This window comes from Rosa rugosa, chromosome 1 (assembly GCF_958449725.1).
Source record: "Rosa rugosa chromosome 1, drRosRugo1.1, whole genome shotgun sequence".
Taxonomy (NCBI): Eukaryota; Viridiplantae; Streptophyta; class Magnoliopsida; order Rosales; family Rosaceae; genus Rosa; species Rosa rugosa.
The window spans coordinates 27,875,758-27,901,435 of NC_084820.1; the positions used below are offsets into that span (position 1 = coordinate 27,875,758).

The 25,678-nt window shown below is 44.0% G+C and overlaps 1 protein-coding gene across 1 annotated transcript; it reads right to left on the reverse strand.

The window, feature by feature from the left end:
- Nucleotides 1-19,071: 19,071 nt before the first annotated feature.
- On the reverse strand, nt 19,072-22,059 carry LOC133730374 (cytochrome P450 81Q32-like). Its single transcript, XM_062157980.1, has 2 exons — nt 21,150-22,059; nt 19,072-19,799 (listed from the first exon to the last, which is right to left on the reverse strand). The coding sequence occupies exons 1-2, from the start codon at nt 22,047-22,049 to the stop codon at nt 19,188-19,190; spliced, it is 1,512 nt and encodes a 503-aa protein (XP_062013964.1). The 5' UTR covers nt 22,050-22,059; the 3' UTR covers nt 19,072-19,187.
- Nucleotides 22,060-25,678: the final 3,619 nt, after the last annotated feature.

Consider the following 25,678-nt stretch of genomic DNA (forward strand, 5'->3'; position numbering starts at 1 on the left):
CCAACGGAGTTACGCTTAGCGGAGACTATCTCGCCTGCAAGATGGAAATGGAGAAGTTCCGCTAGTGGAGTTTCGCTTAGCGGAGACTATCTCACTTGCAAGATGGAAAGGGAGAAGTTCCGCTAGCGGAGTTGCGCTTAGCGGAGACTATCTTGCTTGCAAGATGGAAAAGGAGAAGTTCCGCTAGAGAAGACTATCTCGCTTGCAAGATGGAAAGGGAGAAGTTCCGCTAGCGGAGTTGTGCTTACCGGAGATTATCTCGCTTGCAAGATGGAAAGGGAGAAGTCCCGCTAGCGGAGTTGCGCTTAGCGGAGATTATCTCGCTTGCAAGATGGAAAGGGAGAAGTTCCGCTAGCGGAGTTGCGCTTAGCGGAGACTATCTCGCTGAGTGTCCCGATGACTGACGATTTTCCTTTTCGATGGTTATCTTGTACAGACGCTTCGTGTGACGGTGTTTGACACGTGGCCGACATGTATTGGATTAGCGTGTGTTAAAACGTCTCTTCAGCACGCCCGTCGCCTCGCCATTAATGCGAGTAATTATTGATTTTTTAACCGAGGCGTTAATCCGGAGAGTAGGTGCGTTTGTAGGGCACGTGTACGGTTGTGGTGTGATGTCGTTTTTCAGCGAACATCGTAGATTAGTTTGATGTTGACATAAAAGAGAGGGAAATCTGGAGGGTTTGACACTTTGTACTTTTTTACCTAGTATCGTCGTCTTCAAGCTTCTCGCATTCAGAGAGGAAGATTGCTACGATTTCGTGAAGTTATCGATCTCTGAAGCACGAGGGTCCTCTGCGGTTAAGACAGGCGCTTTCGATCACACCTAAGATTTCACCTTTGAGGTTGGTATTCTGAATCTCATCCCTGTTCCATTGAATTTCTGTGTGTTTGCTTCTGTCAGTTTCTGGGTTTTTTGATTTTGGGGTGCTCTGTTCTTCCCCGGTGTGCTCTGAGTGTGTAAAGCGAGTTTGGGGGATGGGTTTTGGTGTTTTTGACAGAGTTGGGATTTTGGGATTTGCTAGATGGTCGAATCTGGGCTGAGTGTTTGGGGGTTGTTTGTTCTTGTTTTGGTGTTTTCTGGGCAGCTGTTCTTGATGTTCTTGGATGCAACTGACATAGTGATAGTTTAGATCTTGTGTGAACTGACTTGTTTGGGTTTTAGGGTTTGGGATGGCTAGCGTCGTAGAAATCTAGAGTAGTGAGGATTCCGGGTCTGACGTGTCGCTCAATGTGGCGGATAGGGTGTTTATTGACTCGTTGCGTCTGTCTGCCCCTGCAGGAACCTCACTGTCCGACCCGGTAGACATCGTGCCGCTGCAGACCATACCTTGGGAAGTTGCCATGGGTCGTGCTAGTCGTCCTGAGAGCTCTAGGGCAAGGGAGGATGCCGCCACTCGTAAAAGGCGGGAGGAGAGGTTGGCGAGCAATAGCGCCGCTAGCGGCTCCGCTGACGGGGGAAGAGAGGCTGGCGGGGAAGAGGTTGAGTCAGCGTGGTTTCTTGCCGACGGCACGTCGGTTGACGAGGCGGGGGGACCGATGACGGTGGCCGCCGTCAATCGTGTGAAGCGGGTGTTCCGCCTGCCGGGTGCAGTGAAGCTGCGACCGCCGCTAAAGGATGAGCGAGCGTCGATCCTGCCAGCGGGGCATGCCGCCGTGCATGAGGCAATCTTCCGCCAGGGAGTGACATTCCCGCTGCTGCCAAATCTCCAGATTTTGGTTTGTGAGTTTGGGCTGGCCCTTGGGCAAATTTGCCCTAATATGTGGCGGTTGCTGATGGCGCTGAACTCACTTTGGCGTCTGTCCGGCTGTGAGGGTCCAACCGTGGCGGAGGAGCTGCACTTCTACGAGTTGGTGTATGTGAGGCACCAAGGATGCAGCGGACAAGTGAACTTGAGTCGCCGCCAGGGCTCCATGTCACCCTGGCGGACAAGTGATCGAGAATCTGAAGGACTCCATGTCACCCTGGCGGGGAACCTTCTGTGTTGCTACCGCCGGATGGGAGTATCAAGCGGGGTCGAACGAGGGGGAGCCGACGTTTAGGATTAAGTCGGAGTTTCAACCTATCCGAGGTTGTCGGTGGTTTTCGCTACTCACGGGTTTTGTTGCACATTAATTCCTTCCGCTGTAATTGACTTTCGTTTGTGTACATACATGTACATTTACAAGCATAATTAGCTATAATGAGCTACGCTTAACAATTTGTTTTTTTTTTTTTTGTAGCGGGCCTGCGATATAATCTGACGCATGAGGAAGAGTGTCGCGTGGCCAGAATTCGAGGTTGTTGGCAGAACCGCAACCTGCTAGATCTCCGCCTACTCACCAGGTGGGAGTTGTTGGTCGATCTACAGCGCTGACGCGAGCCCTTGGTAAGTATCCTTCGCCGATGTGTGATTCGTTTTGTTTTTCGCCGAGCTAACTCTTTGCTTGTATAGATTCTCCGCCGGGAAACAAAGCGAGCCGTGAGGCGTTCGATAAAGCCATGGACCGCGCTGAGATCGATAATTTCCTGGAGAGCATGTATGCTCATGGGTTGGCGGCCCAGAAGACCGCTGTTGCTCTAGAGACGCTGGCGCTGAGTCAGTCTGAGGCTCCGGTGGTGCTACCGATGCCGCATCACTTGCACCTTGGCGCTGATGGTTCACCCGTCGTACAGGCGGGGGCTGGTTTAGACCGCGGGGCAGCCGGCGGAAGTAAGGCCCCTGCTGCCACTGTGCAGCAAAAAGAGAGAGTGCCCGCCAATCGGCGTGGGCCCCAGAAAGAGAAGGTAGTGCCGCCGACTGGCGTAGTCACTATTGCGGAGCCGGCGCCGCAAGGGGGAGCCGACTCCAGGGGAGGGGTGCTTCAGAGGAGGCATCGCCAGAACGACGCTGATGTGGCGGAAGAGGACGACGTGGAGACCATTGGGGCCCGTCAACAGAAGAGAGCAAGACAGGCTCCGTCCAAGGTGGCTGCTGCTACCGACAAGGAGGTGCCAGCGAGCGACTTGGACTCGTTTGCCGCGTATGCGGAGTTCATGACTGATAACGAGCGGGAGTTCCTCTTTCATCTCTGTGAGCGGCTCGGGTTTGGCGGCCTGGAGGGGATTGTTCGGTCGACCGCTGTTGATCAATCGTCCTACAGCTCGGCCTTTGGGCATCTCTCCGTTGGACTGCACGAGATGTTTCTGGCGGTGTCGAAACATCCTCGGGCTGAGCGGCAGCTTAGGGAGGAGGTCAAGGGTCTCCAGAAGGAGTTGAGGGAGGCCAAGGATAGGTTGGCGGATGTAGAGCAGCGCCTGACCAAGGCAGACTATGATGCTGCGGATGCTCGCGGCAAGCTAGCTGTCGCCTTTGAGCGGGACTTGGAGCGGAATGACCACGTTTCCAAGCTGGAGCATGATATAGCCCTGTTGAAGGATCGCGTGGCGGCGAAGGATAAGGTTGAGATCCTTCAGCGGGATTCTGCAGCCAAATCCTCTGAGGTCAAGAAGCTGGAGGATGAGGTTGCTCGGCTGGAAGCTGAGGGGAACCGTGTGAGGGCCGCCGCTGTGGCTGAGTTTAAGCAGTCGGCGGAATACAAGCATGCGATGATTGAGGCGGCGAAAGTTGGTGCCACCGCCAACGTGGAGCTGCTGAACAAAAAGGGCGCCATCGACTGGGTCAAGGCGTCCCAGCCCGCCGGACAGCCAGGCGAGAATGCACCGCCAAGCGAGAATGCACCGCCCGCGAAGGGTGCTCCTGCCCAGGTTAGGGGTGCCCGCTCAGGCAGCGGAGAAAGTAGTGCTCGTCCGGTGGACGACCCTCAGCGGACCCCTCCTCCGACTCAGTCCGAAGTTTCTCGTGCTAACTTTATGGGTGCTCACACCCGAGCGGATGGTACCATAATAACGCCAAGCCCAACCACTCGTGGGTCTGACCAGATGAGCCGCCAATCAGAGCAACAACCGCCGCCGGAGGATGAGCCCGTCGCTGTTGCTTCAGAAAAATGGCCTTGTGGGCTGAAGTAGTGCCGCTGGAGCCTTTTGTCTCCCCCTTTTCTTTTTTTTTGGCGCCGCTAAGGCCCTCTTGTAATTTGACTATATTTGGGCGGGGAGTCCCGACCCGTAATATACAGATGGTTTTTCTTTGTTTGTGATATGATTGTGTTTACTGATTGTATTGTTTAAACTGTTGAACCGCTAGCGTTTTGACTGCTGTTTTGTGACTCAATGAAACATTAAAGGGATTAAAATTGGTCCAAGTGCACGATGTAGCGGACGTGGTCCGCCGAACATTGTTGGCGTTGCCAGTTGATTCTTGTGCTAGAACTTGGAGACAATGGTTTGAATAATTCCTCTTTTCATTGATAGCTGATGTATCAACGTTTACAAAAAGCGGGGTTGTACCCGTGGGGTAGCTTCCCTTAGCTAAATATTGATTCAAAAATTTAGCTAAGTCAAGATGCGCTAGGGTAGCAGCATAACTATTTGTAGTAAAACCGAAGGTGTTCGGTATTCCAAGGGTGAGTCGTTGTGACGCCATCCTTATCCATCAGGTAGAATGTGCCAGGGCTGGCGACCTCTGCGATTTTGTATGGACCTTCCCATGTTGGGCGGAGTGCCGTTGGCGGTGGTATGACTTGCTTCATTACCCAGTCCCCCAGTTGGAGGTTCCGGGCCTTGACCCTGGCGTTGTAGAAACGCGATACCCGTTGTTTGTTTTGCAAATTGTGCAAATGGGCCTTGTGTCGTTTCTCCTCTAGGAGGTCCCTATCGAGGTTGACGCCTTCGCCGTTGGTCTCGAGGCAGTAGCCTTCGACCCTAGCGGTAGGTTGAGTTACCTCGATGGGTAGGACGGCTTTAGTTCCGAACATCATACAAAATGGTGTTTCACCAGTGACGGAAGTTGGGGTAGTCCTAATGGCCCATAGTATTTCCGAAAGCTTTTCCGCCCATAAACCCTTGGCTTCGTCGAGCTTCTTTTTTAGCAGCTTCTTGATTATCTTGTTTGCTGCTTCGACTTGGCCGTTGGTTTGGGGGTGAGCGACAGATGCAAATTTCATCTTGGTGCCCAGGTTAGCGGTGAACGATATGAGTTCCTTATTGTTGAACTGTGTGCCGTTGTCCGTGATGATGGTGTGGGGGACACCATAGAGGTAGTAGATGTTCTTCCAGAGGAAGTGAGTTACCTTGGCGGTAGTTATTGCCGTCAGTGGCTCCGCCTCTATCCATTTGTTGTTGTAGTCGATGGCAACAATGATGTATTTGAACTGGCCTTTGGCGGTTTGGAATTTTCCCATCAGGTCTAGGCCCCAAGTTGAGTGAATCCATGGACCAATGATGATCGACAGTGGTTCCGCCGGAGCGTGAGGGAGATCAGCATATTGTTGGCATTTGTGACAATATCTGGATACTCTCCTGGCGTCGTCACCGAGTGTAGGCCAAAAGTAGCCTTGCCGCATTGTGCGGTTGGCCAAAGATCTGGCGCCCGAGTGATTTCCACATTCCCCGCCTTGTATCATTGCCAGAACGACCTTTCCCTCCTCTGGGGTTAGACACCGCAAGTTGGGGTGGGTGAACCCCTAGCGGTAAAGCCTGCCATTCTGGATGTTGTAGCGAGTTGCCCTCCGCTTGAGCTGTCGTGCTTCGACCTTGTCCTCTGGTAGTGTCCCATTGCGCTTGTATTCGATGATTTCGTCCATCCAACTAGGGTTGACCTCAATGTGGAAGATCTCCGCTAGGGTTTTTGTGATGCTTGGCCTGTCAAGACACTCCACCCTTGTGTCCGTTGGACTTTGGTGTGGCTGGGCGGTTGCTAGTCTTGTCAGTGAATCAGCCTTGGCGTTCTTTTCCCTGTGGATCTGGGTGATGGTGTGAAATTTGAATTTTTTAAGGAGCGTCTTGATGTATCCCAAGTATGCCGCTAACTGCTGGTCCTTGGCCTGGAAACTGTCATTGACCTGGTTAACGACAAGTTGGGAGTCGCTGAATATGTTGACACTGTCAGCTCCTGAGTCAATGGCGAGGAGTAAGCCGGCAATGAGCGCTTCATACTCCGCCATGTTGTTTGAGGCTTTGAAATTGAACTTCAACGCGTATTCCACGTTCAATCCCTCTGGGCCTGTCAAGATGACTCCGGCGCCACTGGCCTTGGCACAGGCGGAGCCGTCCACAGGTAGGTTCCAGTCTGACTGCTGGGGGACTGGTTCTTTAGCGGTTATCACTTCCATGCTAGGTTCTGTCCCTATGTTGGGTTCAACTTGACGCTCGGTGAGCTCAGCAATGAAGTCCGCCACCGTCTGGCCCTTCATGGCGGTTCTTGGTTTGTAGTCGATGTCGAACTCGCTGAGCTCGATGGCCCACTTGCTTAGGTGCCCAGAGTGCTCAGGGTTCTGCAGTACCTGCCTCAGCAGTTGGTTTGTTAAGACATGAATTGTGTGGGCCTGAAAGTACTGGCGGAGGCGTCTAGCAGCGACTATGAGTGCGAGAGCGACTGCTCCAGGGGGGGATATCTTGTTTCAGCCCCGTTCATGCCTCTGCCTGTGTAGAATATGGGGAGCTCATCCTGGCCGTCCCGCCGAACAATGGCGCAGCTTACCGCTGACTGTGATACCGCTAGGTATATATATATCGTCTCCCCTTGCACAGGAATGGAGAGGAGCGGGACTGCTGCCAAGTATTCTTTCAGGCTCTGAAACGCCGCCTCACACTCTAGGTTCCAGTCAATGACCTTCTTGTGGGTTGTCTTCAGGACTTTGAAAAATGGGAGACATCTGTCAGTGAGTCTGGAGATGAACCGAGAGAGGGCGGTTAACTTGCCCTGGAGGCTCTGGACGTGCTTCTTCCATTCTGGAGCCTTCATGTTGAGGATGGCTTGTACCTTGTCAGGGTTGGCCTCTATGCCCCGCTCACTGACTATGTAACCTAGAAACTTGCTGGCGGTGACGCCAAAGAAACATTTTTCTGGGTTGAGGCGCATACCGTAAGCCAAGAGGATGGCGAATATGATTCTGAGGTTTGCCACGTGTCCGCTGGCCTTTATGCTTATTACCAACATGTCGTCCACGTAAACCTCGATGATCTTGCCCAGATGCTCAGCGAACATAGCATTCATCAGCCGCTGGTAAGTTGCACCGGCGTTCTTCAAACCGAAAGGCATGACATTGTAGCAGTATAGGCCTTTGTCGGTGGTGAAGGAGGTGCACTCCTAGTCACCGGGGTGCATTTTGATATGATTGTAGCCGGAGAACGCGTCCATCATGCTGAGTAGCTCGTGCCCAGCGGTTGCATCGACCAGTTGGTCTATGCGAGGTAGCGGGAAGCTATCTTTGGGGCATGCCTCGTTAAGCTCCTTGAAGTCGACGCACATTCGCCATTTTCCGCTGGGTTTTTTTACCATGACCAAGTTGGAAATCCACTGAGGGTAATTGACTTGGCGGATGAATCCGATGCCCTAGAGCTTGGTCACCTCTTCCCCTATTGCACGATATCTCTCCTCGTCAAAGGCCCGCCGCTGCTGGTTGACAGGGTAGGCGGATGGTTTGATACTTAACTTGTGTGTGATGATCTCAGGGGAGATGCCTGACATGTCAGCGTAGGACCATGCAAAGACTGCGGCGTTATCACGTAGAAATTGGGTGAGTTCAGCCGCTACCTCTGGGTCTAGCTGAGCGCCGATGCGGACTGTCCGCTCAGGGTGTTCGTTGGAGATGCTGATAACCCTTAAGGATGTTTCTGGGTTGACAGGCTCTTTTTTGACCTATTTCTTCTCGTCATCCCTGGGGTCCTCAAAGATGTTTGGTGGCGGTGCATGGTTTCCCACCGTTAGGATTTCATGGCGGCGCGCTGACCGTGCCACGATTGTGGAGTAGCACTCTCGTGCCAGTTGTTGACTTCCTCTCACATAGCCTGTCCTGTTGGGCGTAGGGAACTTCATGAGGGGCATGTATTCGGCGATGATGCACTTGAGCTTGTTAAGTGTCGGTCGACCGATGATGGCATTATATGAGCTGAAGCAGTCCACAATGATGAACTCTGTATGGATTTCCACCTTACATGGACTGGTGCCGATAGCTAGTCGCATGTAATCAAAACCCAATGGCTGTGTGACGTCACCGGAGAAACTAAGCAATGGCTCATGATCCTGTAGTAGCTTTCTATTCCGCTGAAGTTTGTAGTAGCAACCGTGGAAGATGACATTTACGGCGGACCCGCTATCGACAAGGATCCTTCCCGCTGACCATTTATCGAGTATGGCGTCGATCAAGAATGGATCGTCGTGGGGTAGATGTACTCCGCGCTCCTCCTCCTCTGAGAAGGTGATGGGCTCCCAACCAGATTTTGGGAGTTTGGCGGACCTCTCATAGCGGATATTGCACACCTCCTTGGGGTGGTTAGCATGTGTGTAGCACATTTTTGCCCTGTGAGACATGCCGGTGATTGGAGCACCACCGTCGATGGTGTTGATGCGGCCCATGGGCTCAATGTTGGCGATCACGGGTGGTGGTTGGTGTACCTTGAATTGCTCTATCTTACCATCTCGGTACAAGGTCTCAATGGCTGTCTTGAGGGCGTTGCAGTTATTGGTATTGTGTTCGCTGTCCTCATGGTATTTGCACCACTTGCCAATGTTTCTGGGTTTGCCCACTGTTGGGTATTTTATTGGGGGTGGCTGCAGGATCTGATCCCTGCACTGGTCATATATCTCCTCGTATGAGGCCGTGAGGACTGTAAACACTGCGTACCGCTGGGATGATTCTGTCTGCTTATTACGGTTATCCCCATGAGATGAGCGGTTTCCCTTGCTGTAGTATTGGTCATTCTGCCGCTTGCTCTGGTAATTACCCTGTTGCCACTCTCTCTTCTTATTAGTTGGCGGGGTAGCAGATGTTTTGCTAGCGGTTGCCTGATGGCTGGCGGAGGGTTGGGTGGACTTTACAGGTGTTGGTGGTGGTGGGGGGTTTCTCCGTATGTGATGAATTCTGCTTGTGCATGGATGACAGCCTGGCTCATGACGTGGTCGTAAGCGGCGTTTGGATGGTTGTAATTGAGGTGATAGGGAAATGGCCCTTTGAGGAGTCCCTGCTTGAAAGCTGCCAGCGCCATTGTCTTATCAAGATCGCGGCACTGGGATGTGGCCGCTCGCCACCTGGTAACAAATGCCTTCAATGTTTCCTCCTCCCCCTGCTTGAGGCTGAACAGCTGAGTTGTACTGTGCTGTCCGGCGGCCAATAGTATGAACCGAGAGAGGAAAGCATTTGATAGGGCATGGAATGAGTCGATGGATCCCAGCGAGCACTCGAAAAACCAACTCATCGCCTCACTATTCAGCGTTTCGCTGAACAAGTGGCAGAGGTTGGCGTCATCGAATCCCTTGTTATTGGTGACTTTCTTAAAGGTGTCCATATGGACAAAGGGGTCGGTCTTGCCGCCATAATGTGACATTTTTGGCGTCTTTGCATGTGCCGGGCGGATGGCATGCAGGATGCCGGCGGTGAATGGTCATGGCCTGGATGCAAAAAGTGGATTTGGTATTGGCGCTGGGGCGCCTGCCTCTGCCCTGATTAGCCTTTGCTCTAATTGTTGCATCCGCTCCAATATTAGGGCGGTTGTGTCTCCATTGGGTCCCGCCTGGACATTTCGCTAAACCATCCCTCGCCTGGGGGCAGGTATATTACCCTCGGTTCTAGCCCTGAGTGCTGAGCGGTTGGTGTATGGTTCTGACTCCGCCTCCTGCTCCAGCATTAGTCAGGGCGAAGGAGGTGGTCCCATTCCCCGTAGCTCTGGTGGGTTCAGCGGTACCTGCATTTGAATGATTGGTCCGGGTACCAATCCGCCGGTGTTAGGTTGACTGCGTCTGGTGCTCCGCGATTGCTCGCTTTGCGCTGGGTTGGCGTTTGCCTCCAGCGCCTTCTTCAATTCGTCAAATCTTGACATCAGTGTGGCCACTTGCTTTTGGGCCTCGGCCTTTTCTCTGCGCTCCTGCTCGGGCTCCCTATTTGCCTTGTGAAGGTCCGCCAGTGCCAGCTCATACATGGCGGCGAGGTCCTGTACCGGTGGGAGGCTGCCGCTCGGTTGAGCCTCCGCTATAGTTTGGGCTGGCGGGATCTGGGGTGTAACCTGGGGTTCCGCGCCAGGGTTGACCAGTGTGTTGAATAGTGCCCGGTTAACGTTAACCGCTGGGTTAACGTTATCCGCGGGGTTGGTGGGATGGGGGTTGGCGGATTGATCCGCTTGCTCCTCAGCAATTCCCCCGCTACCGTTAGTCATGGTGGTTGTTGTGGTGGGATGACCTTTTGTTCAAGGATTCCCACAGACGGCGCCAATGTTAATGTTTAAAGTTCAGCGGTAGCTAAACCTTCTCTAACGCTGGTCCGATGGGCGGACCTATACTTGCAATGTTCTCAAAGCTTCTGCTACCTGTCAAGTAAAATACAAAGGGCGTCAGAGGGAGACTGCGTTGGGCGGTCTTCTCTTCTCCGATGCCTAAGTTAGTCAATGTATTTATGTTGACAAAGTAACAGTAGGAGAGTATTAAATGCGTAGTTAATGAGGAGAGAAGAGAGAACCTTTTTATAGGTGAAGAAGGAGCTGATCTTCTTCATGTTTTCGATGTGGAACTGACATGCTTCAGTCCCCAGCTTCTGGAGCTTCTGATGCTATTTTGGCGCGGCGCGTCAGCGGTGATCTGGGGGTGAGCTGGGGCTCAGGCGGTAGCCTGCATGGCTGTGTACCCGTAGGTCACTCCTTTGGCGGGAGTTGGTACCGCTGACGGTAGCATGAGCGTGGTTCATTATAGCTAATTATGCTTGCAAATGCCTATGTAAGTACATCCCTTTTGGACACGATGTGGCATGGCAATTAAACCTAGCAAAAAATTCAAAGTTATTCACACAACAGAAACCTCACCAACTGTTGTCTGAGTGCAACACTAAAAATCAAAATCTGAAATCATGGAGGGAAACATGGCGACTATAACAGTTTGGCTCAAAATTTGCCGCCCAGTTTAAAGTTCACACAACAGAAAAGCTTAAATCTGTTGTACAATTTTTACAGCTTGCACTAGGCCTATCTAGGGGAAGACATTCAAGCAAGCTTCCTCAAACTTTGGTGCTCAGTTTTTCAATCATACAACGGAAATAGTGAAACTGTTGTACCTAGTAGCCCGAATTTCAGTGTTTTAAGAGGCAACCAAGACTCCAGAGTGGAGGGAAATCTGCCGCTAAATTTTTTAAGACTCGGACAACGGACAATACTTAATTATTTTGTGCAATGTAGTTCTGATAAAAAAGTTATAACTTTTTTAACATTCACACAACAAAACATCACTAATACCGTTGTACAATAGAGTTTACTTAAACACACAACAGATGATTTCTGTTCCATTGTGTGATTAGTGTTGTGTGATGCACTTTTTGTAGTAGTGTGTTGTGTTAGTGTGATTCTAAGACCCTAATGCTTATCTTGATTAGGGGAACTAATGAACTTTATCCTCTCTATTCTAGTCTTAACAGTTGCAGAGCTTATCTAAGTCTCTTCTTGGAAACTGATATACACCATATATATAGGGAAGAAAATAAGGTTGCCAATGGTTTATCCAATTGCTGCTTGGAGGACGATTTTATGCATAAACTACCTTGAGCACCCTGCTCCACAAGTCAGGGATATCCTGCTTGATGACTTGTGTGACATTATCAGAAGCAAGACTATTTCTAGCCGCCTGAGCTAAGTTTCTTTCTTTGTTAGGCCATTTTGGCCTCCATCCAATGCACACACACACACACACACACACTGCATGCAATTTCATTTTAAAGCGAAGGTCCACTCACAGAATTACAGACATGACGGTTGTCCAATGAAATCCTCCTCGAGTTTGATCTACACGTTGTCCTGAATGAAATGATATTATGAATAACTATGTTCAAGAATCAAAAATAAATTATCGATAATAAAAATCGAATCGAAAACTCAAAATCATATTGAAAAAAAGCTCAAATTTCATAGGTTAGGTTGACTCAAAGACTATAACAACCTATCGAAAAATGAGGTCGATCCAACGGTCAGATCATTAGGAATAATACCCCGAAATCTAGATACTTCAGAAATTCCGATCGATTACCTAACGTTCACCAACTTCAACAAAAACCATATCGACATGTTCATATCAATTAGCTCTATCTAATAGGTGAAATTAAAACACCGAAATACAGTGCATGCGCCCCTATGAGCTGCCAAAATTGGTTGCGTGCGGGCTCCATGTGCCGCCACCTCTGAAAAGGAAAATGGCAGGATAAAAGAACCCCCTAATATTTGGTGACAACTTCTTGCGTGTGAGGTGTTTTGCTCACAGCTTGAACATTATAGTTAGAGCTGGTTTGTGTATTATGGACTGAAACTGTGCGCCAATTAGAAATGCTGTGAAATATATTAGAAGTAGTTCCAACAGATTAATTGGACTGCTTTAAGTTATGCATTGAAAAGGAGAAGCTGGAAAGTCAAAAAATTCATGTGTTGGATGTTCCAACACGATTGAATTCCATATTTTTAATGCTTGACACAACTTTAGAGTTGAGGAAACCTTTTGATAGATTGTCTAAAGAGAAGGAGCAGAAGTACTTAGGCTATTTTGATGGAGATGAAGAGGTTGAGGAGGAAGAAGAGTTTGAAATTGAAGTTCAAAAAAAAAAAAAATCCAAGAAAAAGAGTGGGGTCTCCAGTTGACGCAGATTGGGATAAAGCTGAAATTTTTGTTAAGTTGTTGAGGGTTTTTTATGACGTCACAACGAGAATCAGTGCAACCAAACACTTCACTGCTCATAAGGCTTTTCATGACATTGTGGCAATACAAGCTGAGATTGATGCACTCTTTGTGCAGCTTGAGGTGAGTGATGGAAGTGAAACTCAAAAAAATAATGGTTGATGTGGCAGTGAAAATGATATCAAAGTCTAGAAAGTATTTTGGAAGCATTAATGAATGACGATATGAATCAGTTGTTGTTAGTAGGCCTAGTCTTGGATCTCAAGTTCAAGTTGAAAAATTTAAGTCATATTTTTTCACAAATACTGAGTTATGATGTTGTTATAGTGAAAGAAATGTACATACATTGAAGTTAAAAAGCTATTACTGTCCTTAACTGATATGTATGGAACATCAAGCAATGCCTCTTCAAAGACTAAAAGCAACAACATAACAAGCTGTGTGTTTCCAGCAGCACAAAAGCAATAACCACATCTTCCCAAGTCCAATAACAAGAAAATGACAGGGAAAATGGTTGAGATGTTAGAAGGGTAGCAGAGAGCCCTAGCAAAATCTGAAGAAATTGTTGTTGAGAGTGAAGTGGAAAGGTACCTCCTTGATCCAATGGAGAAACCCAACGAAGAAGAAGACTGGCAGCTGCTTACTTGGTGGAAGATAAATGACTGCAAATATCCAAACCTTGCTGTTCTTGCAAGGGATGTACATGCTATCCAAGTCAGCACAGTTGCATCTGGGTCCTGCTTCAGTATAGATGGAAGAGTCATTGACCCTTTTAGTAGCTCTTTAACTCCTAAAATTGTGGAAGCATTAATTTGTTTGCAAAATTGAATGAGGAAAAAAAAAGATCAACTTGACATTGAAAATTATCCAAGCATAGAAGAGCTTGAATTTTATGAAAAAAATGGAAAGAGGTTCTTTTCAATATTTGTTATGAATCTTGGTTTTTTTTTTTTTCTTTTTCTTTTTCCCCCTGCTGTTACCATATTTCACATGTTAATTTGATGGCTGAGATTCTAATCATAATTTAAATGTCTCATTGTTTTCTGTAGAAGTAATACAAGACATGGGAAAACAAGTTGTTGTTGAAACTGAAGATGTTCCAACAAATGTAGTTGGAACCTCAAAGTCTACAAAAGTCTCAAAGACAAGGATGGCTGCAACTCCTTCAAAGACAAGTGCAGCTAGAGCCTCAAAAGCTGATAAAGTTAGTAAAGTGCCATCAAAGAAATCTAAAGGTACTTTGTTTATTAACCGTGTATGGGAATGTGTGTGGTTTGAATCTTTGCCTATCTCATTGTATACCAGTATTCAGTGTATGTGACTTTGCCTATTTTGTTTCATGACTTGTGTAGGAAAAAAATTGATGCTTGAAAGTTTTGATGAAGTGTTTGATGATTTCAGCTGGTATTATGCAATTAGATCTTGGAGTTATTTTACTTTAATTTGTTTCAGATAGTTCACTAGTTCAGTGCTTCATTTTTTTTTTTTTAATTCGTTAGATTTGGAGAGTTGCAGACTTGCAAAATGGTTGTTTAACTTGTGGCTTTGCACCTTTGTAGAATTGTTGAATGGTTATTTAAAGTTTAAATTGTGCCTTGTACTTTGCAGAATTGTTGAATTGCATAGTTCTTAGTTCATTTAACTTTGTTGCTTCAGTATAATGTTACTCACTGCCTAGTAAGCAATTTGATAATTTTTCTTTTTCTTTTTTATGCTTAATTGCTTATTGTTATAGACTTCTAGACTTCTAGTTGCTACTCAAATTTGCTGGAAAACTGTTTAGTTGGTGACTTGATGTTGATGAAATCACTAAGATTTTATAGTAGACTCAAACCCGGTCGGCTCCCATCCCGGTCTGAGGATTGAATATTAAAAAGCTTGTTGGGTCCGAAGCTTAATAAATAAATAAATATCTTTTTTAAGTTTTTATAGTAGACTTCCTTCCCTTTTTTCTTTTCCTCCATCTCTCTCCACGAGTCTTCTTCTCTAGATTTTCTTCTTTTCCATTTCTTCTTCTCTTCAATTCTTCTCTTCCCAGATAGATCAATTTCTGGTAGCCTAGACGTATCAACACCATCATGAGGGTATCTTCCCTCTAAACCCTAGTCCTGATTGGTCTCCTACTTCATGGTAAAGCAATTCTCTTTCATTATCCACCCCAAATGTTCCTAGGAATGAATTGGCTATGCTTTTTCAATGGGCTTTCTGACTGGTCGGGGTTGAATTCTCAATACCCATCCGCTACTGAATTTGGTTGAGCTTGAAAGGGCTTAGGGATTTCAAATAACTAGGAGGTCGTCTTCGAGCTTCGACGACGGCTAATCGAGGCAGATAAAAGTTTAAACTTTAACAAAAGATGAAGTTCAAAGATAATCCAATACCCTTAAAATCTAGGTGCTTCCGGTTGTTAGTAGGATTTGTTATTGGGTTTTACTCCTAATCGAGGCAGATAGATCGTGTCCTTGAAGTTGAAAAAACCAGCGGCGGATTATAACAAGATCGAAAAGAGAAATAGCATGAGAGTCAAAATAAGCAGCAAGAAGGCCCGAAAGGTCATTGAGAAGACTCTGAAAGTTGCAGACTCTCCCAAAAGAAAACTTTCGCTTTTTGATATTTTGTATAGAGATCACAACCATGCTATAGCTATCTAGCTTCTAGCTATCAAATATATAAATCCCAAACTCGTGTATCAATTCTTGGTGTTCATTAATAATTTGACAAACCAAAATACTCTGATAATACTCTTGTGGCAACTGAAGTAGCTCATTTCATGAAGAAACTTCGTAGCCAGGTAGATGGTTTTTTCTCCCTAAAGTTAGATATTTCTAAAGCGTATGATCGGTTGGAATGGCATTATTTAGAGGCAGTCTTGCTTAAGTTGGGTTTCTGTTCAACCTGGGTTAAGATTGTTTTGGCAACAGTGAAATCAGTTAGCTACTCTATTTTAATCAATGGGTCTCCTACAGGTTTTATTTTACCTACTAGGGGTATCCACAAAGGGGACCCCCTCTCTCCATATCTATTCATTCTTTGTGCAGAGGGTCTTTCAGTGTTGATTTCTTCTTCAGTCGAGCATGGAGTTGTTAAGGGCATTAAGATGTCTCCTACTGCTCCTACGATACATCACCTATTGTTTGCTGATGAAAGCTTTCTGTTTGGTGAAGCGACAGTTACAGAGTGTCATACTTTCAAGAACATATTGGAGACATATGCCAGGGCCTCGGGGCAACATATTAATCTCCAGAAGTCAAGTGTGGTTTTCAGTGGCAATGCCAGTTTAAATAAGCGCAAGGAGCTAGCGGCAATTTTGGGAGTTAAGTGTGTCACAGAGCATGGTTTATACCTAGGGCTTCCTATACATGTAGGGCAAAATAAGTCTGCTATTTTTGCCTATTTGAAGGAGCGACTCACTAAAAAACTTATCAGTTGGAGGTCTAAAATTCTCAGTATTGGAGGTAAGGAGTTACTTATTAAGGTGGTAGCTCAAACTCTGCCTAATTACGTTATGAACTGTTTTGCTCTATCAAAATCTCTATGTGATGATCTTCAGCAGCTTTGTTGTCAGTTTTTTTGGGGAAGTTCTGATGACAGACGTCGAATTCATTGGCGGTCTTGGGAGAGGATGTGTCTCCCAAAAGAACAATGAGGTATGGGCTTTAAATATTTGCATGCTCATAATCTTGTGATGCTTGCAAAACAAGGTTGGAGAATCCTTACTAATCCAAATTCTCTTGTGGCTCAAGTTTTTAAAGCTGTGTATTATCCTTATGGTTCTTTCCTTACAGCTGACATGGGTGAAAGGCCATCGTTTTCTTGGAGAAACATTATGGAAGCTAGACCGGTGTTGCAAGCTGGTTTATCTTGGCGGATTGGAAACGGTGTTTCTATTAGTATTTGGGATCATGATTGGATCCCTTCTGTTCCCCATCACTCTGTGGTTAAACCGTTGGATACCATCTTTGAAAAGGTTGCTGATTTGATCAACCTGGACACTTGGACCTGGGATGAGGCTGCTGTCCATACGTGTTTTGAACCACAGGTTGCTCACCAGGTTCTCTCTATCCCTCTTAGTCGTCGATATGGACAAGACCGAGTTGCTTGCAAGCTTCATAAGAAAGGTTTCTTTTATGTGAAATCAGCGTATACAATAGCACGAGACTTCTCTATTGGCAATGTGTTTGCCTCTCCTTCCAATGGGGATCCTTATGGCCCGGTTTGGAGAGCCTTGTGGAAGGCTAAAGTCCCTAGTAAGGTGGCTATTTTTGGGTGGAGAGCAGTCCATAATCTCCTGCCTACCCGTGCTGCATTGTCTTTGAAGGGTTATAATGGGGACCTACAGTGTGTTGTCTGCTCTAGTGGTGTGGAGACAGTGGAACACCTATTCTGTCAATGTAGTTTGACTAGAGAGATAGTGGGAGCTCCTCCTTTTATCATCCCGGTTTCCTCCTTATCTTGGAAGGATTGGTTTCTAGAACGGGTTACCTCGATGTCACCAGACTGCTTTGATAAATTGCTTGTGTTGCGTTGGAGTCTTTGGAAGAATAGGAATGACAAGTAATGGAGAGATTGCTCTAAGATTAGTCCTAGTATCGTAGCCTCTTCTATGGCTTGGTTTGAGGAGTATTCCCAGGTCAATCAGGCTACTGCATCTCTTGCCCGGCGAGGACCTACGGGTCAAAAATAGTGGCTGCCTCCAGCGACTAGTACCCTAAAACTAAATGTTGATGGCGCTTTCCTTTCGTCGGTTAAGTATGGTGGTACAGGAGGAGTCCACAGGAATGATCAAGGGGATTTTTCCTACCGAGCTGAGTCTGTGATCTCTCCATTACACGCTGAACTTTTGGCTTTGAAGTATGGGTTAGAATTCCTTCAAGCTCTGAGTGTCACCAAGGTGGTTGTGGAAAGTGATTTCTTAGTGGCAGTTTAGGCCATTAATTCTTTGACTGAGGATTTGTCTGAGCTAGGTGCTTTGATTCTTGACATCAAAGGACTTGTGGGTATAGTGGGAAATGTTATAGTTGGTTTTACTCCTAGGCAAGGCAATCGGGTTGCTCATCGCCTAGCTAGTTATAGTTTTGATTCAAACATCCATCTTGATTGGTTTGGTCATGCTCCAGAGTTTGTTCTAGATGCCATCATGTACGATCATAATCGTATTTAGTAATAAAATCTCTTTTCTTTCAAAAAAAAAGGAGCAAAACCAGTTTATTCTTCATCTATATATTTTTTTTCCTTTCAAAGTAATAAGCTTCTGCTCATCCATGCATTAACACAATTTCTAATACTTTTCTTTCATAGTTTTGTTTCAGTGTGCGTGTTTGGTGTAGTGGTAAGACAATGATTTTCCATTGATGAGGCCATGCCATCTGTTCGAGTCCCATCTATTTATAAAAAAGAAAAAAGAAAAGAAAAGGTTGCACTCAATATTATATAGTCATTTGAAGAAAAGGTTGTCTAAATAGTAGTTGCTAATTTGATATGAAGCCACATTTTAGTTGTGCACCTCAGATCTCCAAAAAGTCAAGACCATCCCTGTGCACAATGCTTCTGAAGACACAACTTTAGGTGTGCTAAGCCTTTTAGCTTCAGTCATATCAATCTCTTTCTCACTAACCCTCTCCCATTCAAAGCATGAATCAGCATCCACTTCTTTGCGGTTAAGATAATTAACGACTTCGAGCATGGTCAGCTCCCATAGTGTGACGAATGGTGCGTACAAGGCTCGGGAAGCCAAAGTCAAGCCAACTTCACGTCTATCCAAGCTTGCTTCAGAGCAAGCCCTTCTTCCCATTTCCAAATGGCATAAGCTTGTGCGCCTTATCCTTACTCCTGCTTTCAACCTCTCAGGTTTGCTTTCAAAATTACCCAAAATTTATGATTTGTATTTATTGCCCACTCATTGGGCAGTACCACTGTGTCATGTGAAATATTATTAAGGCCACAGTGAAAGGCTCCCACTGGAGATGGCCATACCATTTAAATAAAGGCTAGAGTTAGAACCTCCACTTCTCTCTTTGGCTTTTATTATGCAGAAAAAATAAATTTCTGAATATATTACAAGTTTCTCATGCTCTGTTATAAATTATAAGTTAGAGTGTTTGAATAAATTTAGTAAAAATTAAAAAAAATGGAAAAATATACCTCGATATTCATCTTTCAATCTCATTTGTATATAAAGAATAAATATTAAGAATTAATAAGAAAAAATTAATGAATTGAAGACCAAAAACCAAAATAAAGACATCAATACACACTATGCAAAACCAATAATAGTACAAAATTGTGCACAATTTATATAGCTTATAATTTATTAATACATTTATTTAGTAAAATCGACAATAGGGAAAATATCTCACCTACCTCGTGATGTCTGTGTATGTAATGCCCGCGGTGTTAGTTATTTTAAATAATCAATAGCCCATAACTTAATGACGTTTAATAATACATTTTAGTATAAAAATTGTCCACTGATCAATGGAAAATCATGTTAAAAATTGAGCGTGGTTTGTACATGGTCTCCAATGGCACTAGTTTATACATGGTGAGTCCTGTCCCTTCAGTCATATCAACCTCCTCCTTACTAACCCTCTCCCACTCAAAGCATTGAATCAATGAGGCCAAAGTCAAGCCCACCTCACGTTGGGCCAATCCTACTCCGGGGCATGCCCTTCTTCCCATTCCAAATGGCATATATTTGTGTGCCTCGTCCTTACTGCCGATTTCAAACCTCTCAGGTTTGAAGCTTTCTGGATCATCCCACAACTTCGGGTCTCTATGTATGGCCCATGCATTGACCAATAACAACGTGTCACGTGGTATATCAAATCCACCTACAATGCAATCATCTGATGCAAAATGTGGTAATAGCATTGGTGCCGCTGGATACAATCGAAGAGTCTCGGAGATAATACTTTGTAGGTAGAGAAGCTTAGAAATGTCTTGTTCGTCTACTAAGCGTTCTTGACCAAGTTGAGCATCCAGTTCAGCTCTAGCCTTATCTAACATATCTGGATGGTTTAGCAAACCAGACATGGCCCATTCTAATGTCACTGCCGATGTATCAGTGCCCGCCAATAATAGATTCTGAAAATTAAATCGAGTTAATTAATAACTTGACCAAAAAAAAAAAATACTCTAGTTATATCGTTTTAGACTCTTAGGGCCCGTTCGGTAAAGTTTTCAAAAACAAAATTTCAAAAACATTTTTTAAAAATGAAAAAGAGAAAAGAGATTATATTTTCCATATTGAAAATGAGTTCGGTATTTCATTCTCTTTTTTTATATTCCTTTTTAATATCAGAAATTCATGAGTCATGGTGTCATGGAAGCTGAGACTCAATGGAGATTCAGTATAACTCAGAGGCAATAGACTATCAATGGATTGGCGTACCCATGAATCTTCTGTATTTGATTTTCCTAAAAGTAGATAAGCAAATTAACGAGCAAACAAGGCAAGCTATTGTTTATGTAACAGCCAATACAATCGAGTGTTTACTGGCCATAATCACTTATCAATCATGCAAGAGACTATATACAATCAACTCAATACCCAGATGATCGATAATTAATCATACAAGAGTTCTATATTTATATAAATCTTATATGTTTCTCAATCATCGTTTCTATAGATTCAATACAAGAATCCAGATCTAGAACTTTCACAGATTCTTAGTCATAATCCAACAATGGCACCGTTGGGGTAAAGCTATGGTATGTTAGCATTTCTCATACATCAACTATTTTTACCACTTTAAGGACTCATGTTACCACTTTGAGGACTAATATTACTATTTTGAGGACTCATATGGTAAACTAAGAAAATTTACCACTTTAAGGACTCATGTTACCACTTTGAGGACTAATATTACTATTTTGAGGACTCTTGTGGTAACTAAGAAAATTTACCACTTTAAGGACTCATGTTACAACTTTGAGGACTAATATTACTATTTTGAGGACTCAAATTACCACTTTTAAGGCAATTGTATGCATGTCATACGTTAACATTTTGTAGAATTTTCCGGCACCGTTGATGGTGTAGTTTGGTCAGAATCCGGCGACTACAGGGGTCTGGGTAGTTTTTTCTCTTTGAGTTACCCAATGTTATTGGAAGTGTAAGGATGGAGAAGTGGAAGTTTTCTGGTGAGGAATGAAAGCAGATTGAGAGAAAACGTTGAAAACATCAATTTGACGTTTTCTGATTTTTAGAGTAAAGTTAGAAAACATTTTCAATTTTTATTTTCAGTATTTTTAAAAATAGGCTAACGAACAGATTTTCTTATTATTTTCATTTTTAAAAACAAAAATGGGATGTTATTTTCTCTACCGAACGGGCCCTTATTTGATTATCTTTCTTATAAAGTAAATACTTAACACTGAAAGGTGAACTAATATGACTGTAATTTTGGATATAACCGAAAAAAATTTACTAACCAGTATAAGTCCTTTGATAATCTCATCGGTGTAATATTCAGGTTCTGACTCCTGCTGAGAAAGCATGTGGTCGATCATGGTATTTTTACTCTCTGAAGCACTCTTGTTCCGGTGCTCATCAATCAGACGTTGCAAAAACATATCTGCTCTCTTGCCCAACTTCTTCACCTTCCTCTCATAACCATTACCACAAAACCATCTGAAAAAGGGCATGAATTCTCTTGGGTTGGTTCCCGAGCTGTACGAAAACACCTCATCCATGATCTCAATGAACTCCTTCCCCTCTTTCTTGCTCGCAACATGGTCCCCAACATACCTCTTCCCCACCATCATTGTCATTATGTTGTTGAAGGTCAGCTCATATAACATAGACCTCAGCTCCACTTTCACAAAACGACCTTCTTCTTCTTTTGTGTTTAGAAAAAGCTTACGGAGCAAGTGCTTTACTTCTTCTTTTCTGACATCTGAGAAAGAGTTGAGCCGGCTGGTGGACAAGACCTCGACAGTGCCGATACGTCGAACATTTCGCCAGTGATCGCCGTAGGGGGAGCTCGCAATGGTGGTGCTGTTGTACGCAAAGTGCTTAGTCAGGAGCGTAGGGGGACGGTTTGCCAACACGATGTCGTTTTTGGTGAAGCATTCTTGCACAGCTGAGGAGGAAGAGATAATGACCACGTAGCGGGAACCGAACCAGAGGGAGAAAATGGGACCGTGTTTCTGTGAGAGCCGGTGGAAGGTGCGGTGGACCGGGGGTTTGAGAAGGTAGAGGTGATTGATAATCGGAAGACATAAGGAAGGACTTGGAGGGAGGTTAGGGTAACGTTGCAGTTTAAACAGCTTTAGAGTGATGACCAAGCACACGATGATGGAGAGAGAAGTGTAAAAGAAGATGTCTACCATGGTAGGTATATTTTGAGAGAAATGATATATTGTGGTGTTGATCTGACAAATATGATTTATAAGGGGCAGTGTTGCCACTATTCACTAATTGAGAGTAGTAATAGTAGTAGTGCATGTACATGCATTTGTCATTTTTGGATACTTTGTTACGGCAACTTCAATTGACAGGTGAGGACTCCATTATTTGCGGACTCCTATCTTCCCAATGTACGCAATGAATGTTGAGCGGCCTTCGGATATGCAACTTCAATAGTACCAAAGATCTAACTTGCAAGCTTTCATCTGCAGATAGTTTTGTTTGATACAAATAAAAGTATTGCAGATGATTGTTCACACTAAACACATAAAGGATACTGCAATATATATAATTCATTAAGAACGAATCCTTATCTCATTATTAGTGTCTGTGATCTTTTAGGTTTTTGGAGATGGGAAGATAGGAATCCGCAAATCATTACTACGTCCTCATCGTCATGGCCGGAGATCGATCAAATCCTTTATCATCATGGTGATGAGAAGATAAAATGGAATGACAGAATTAGTATATGACTTTTATATGTAGCTGTGGTAATTCAAGTAATCAGATTAGTATATGACTTTCATTTGTCTCAATTCTTATGTTAACAATTAATATTTGATTAGTCATAATTTTTAATTATATCACTACTTAAATCTTATAGTATTGAAGATTTGGTGATTTGATCAAGATATGGTTAACTTGCAATTTATGTTTGTGCATGTGGTGAATCCTCTATTATTGTAAAGCAAGCATAGTGAAACATGTCTAAAGCATGGTGTCCTTTTCTGCAGCATGGTACAAATAGTCATTTCTCATTCAATCATGTTTAAAGCATGGTGAAGCAAGTCTAAAGCATGGTGTCCTTTCTTATTGATTTTCTTCTATTGTAATCAATTTAGGTAGGGTTCAAAGTGTGAATCCTCTTAGTCTTCTTTCTCTTTCTTTTGTCTATATATATATATATACTCATTCCTGTAAAGGTTCAATAAAATTCAATACAAAGAAAATTGCACCATCAGTTTGTGTGTTTCTACATATAGGATGTCTCTTTCGGAAATGCATTAACTCTAGGATTTGGGACCTCTCCTAAACTCGTTTTGCCTAACCTACCTAAGCATTTGATGATAAAGCGATATTGATTTTCGCAAATATTTACTTATTTTTCTATTTCTTTAAGCTAGGGAGGTTGGGGTAATGTCGCTGTTCAAACAGCTTTAGGGTGATGAGTAGGCACACGATGATGGAGAGAGAAGTGTAGAAGAAGCCGTTTACCATGGTCGGTATATTTTGAGGAAGATGATATATTGTGGCGTTGATGTGACAAATATGATTTATAAGGGGAATTGTTGCCACTATTCACTAATGGAGAGTATTAATAGTAGTAGTTCATGTACATGCATGTGTCGTTTTGGGGTACTTTGTTACGGTCAGGGTTATAAATATCGGTATCTTCATATCTATCGGTACTTTGAAAAAGGGAAATATCGGAAATATCGGGTATAGATGAGAAAATATATCGTTTTTGAAAAAAGTCAATTTATTAGAAATTTAGAATTACATATAAATACATATGAATGTCAACTTCATCTACATCCAAAAAGAGACTCTAGGCTGTTGAAAAGCCGCTCATTGGTCTACGAAAATACAATAATCAGACCAAGACATATGACCCATATAGTGCGAATTGTAGTGATGAACATGATAGTTATAGATCTCTTCAGAGCTGCCGACTGTTTCCCCTATAAGGGGATAATAAGGATGAACGCAACTGGATGACTGATCATATACTTCTCCATATTGATTATATCCATAAGCATCATAGCCAAATTGATTGTTGCCTTCATGAGATTCATTTGAGATTCCACTGCGCTTAGTGCCTAAACTGATAGAGTCAAAACTTAAGGCAATTGAAGAAACATCAGATGGGGTACTTTGATCATCAGTTGCACCTCTAGTCCTCCTCCCATATTGGGTCTTCTCTTGAGCACCATGACCAGCTGTTTTCACTCCATGGTCTTCATCTTGGGTGGTATGATCAAAATTACCTTCATAGGTAAATTGGTTTAATCCTCCATCCACAGAAGATTTTCCATATTCATATCTTTCACCTTCACCACCTGTTCCGCTTCCATCCTCTCCACCATCATCAAAACTATCTGGAGTTGTTGTACCACCCCACGCATCATCACTATCTGAATTATCTTCTGGGTTTTTAACAACTTCTTCAGATAAGACTCTCTCTACGTTGATTCCAGCATTAGTTGCAGTTTCTACAACTTGTGGAAGAGGTTTTCTAGCTTCATCATCGAGGTGTGCAGGCATAATCCAATCATGAAGTGGATCAATGCCATTATCAAGAGGCTCGCTTGCAACATGAAGTAGATCTATATAGTTGTTTTCATTGACCACATATTCTTTCCTCACACAAATTTGCATTTAGAGAATTACTTCTCACCCAAAATCGCCTTGAGGGTATTTCTCCTCATCCAGCTTCACCTTGATCGAGGGGATTTTCTACTCACCTAGATTCACCTTGAGAGGATTTTTCCTCACTCAGATTTGCCTTGAGGAGATCTCCCTTCACACAGATTTTCATTGGAGAATTATTGAGTTTTTTTTTATATATCAAATTTTACAGATATTTCTTCGCTTTATCGGGGATATATCGCAAATATCTAATATATCGGGGATATTTGACGATATCGGAGAAATTTCACAGAAACGGTAGAAGATAAGATATTTACCCTCCAAGATATATCGGTCCGTCGAAAAAAGGAGATATCGGGGGATATATCGGAAATATCGCAGATATTTCAAACCTTGGTTACGACAACTTCAATTGACAGGTGGGGGACTCCATTATCCTACTTTTGTCAGTGAGCGGCCTCCGAGGATATGCAACTTCAACAGTATCGAAGATCTAATTTGCAAGCTTTCATCTGCATATAGTTTTGTTTGATAAAAATAAAAGTGTTGCAGATGATTGTTCACACTAAAACACATAAAGGATACTGCAATATATATAATTCATTAAGAACGAATCCTTATCTCATTATTAGTGTCTGTTATCTTTTCGGTTTTTGGAGAAAGGAAGAATGGAATCCGCAAATCATTACTAGATCCTCATCGTTATGGCCCGAGATCAGATCCTTTATCGTCAATTCATCATGTTGATGAGAAGATAAAATGGAATGACGGAACTAATATATGAATTTTATATGTAGCTGTGGTAATTCAAGTAATCAGATTAGTAAATTAGTATATGACTTTCATTTGTCTCAATTCTTATGTTAACAATATTTGATTAGTCATAAATTTTAATTATTTGACTACTGTTTAAGGAAAATCGAAATTGAGAGAGAATTGAGTCGCACTTCCATTGATAATAGAGACCTCTTTATATAAAGGATTACAAGACATAGAATTAGAGTTGTACAAGGAAAGATAATCGTACAATTAATCGGATATCTATGAATATCTCCGAGAATATCTCTAATTCAAAACCCTATTGCAACTAGGAGAAGAGACCTAGAATTTGGGCAAGACACATATTCTGGATTTACTTGAACATTCCCCCTTGTGTCACCCAAACGTGGTGCTCCTCTCGTTG

Coding starts and splice junctions, on each gene's coding strand:
- LOC133730374 (XM_062157980.1), bottom strand. CDS start 22,049: ATGGTAGACATCTTCTTTTACACTTCTCTCTCCATCATCGTGTGCTTG. Junction 19,800..21,149: donor TTATCAAAGGACTTATACTG/GTTAGTAAATTT, acceptor TTTAATTTTCAG/AATCTATTATTGGCGGGCAC.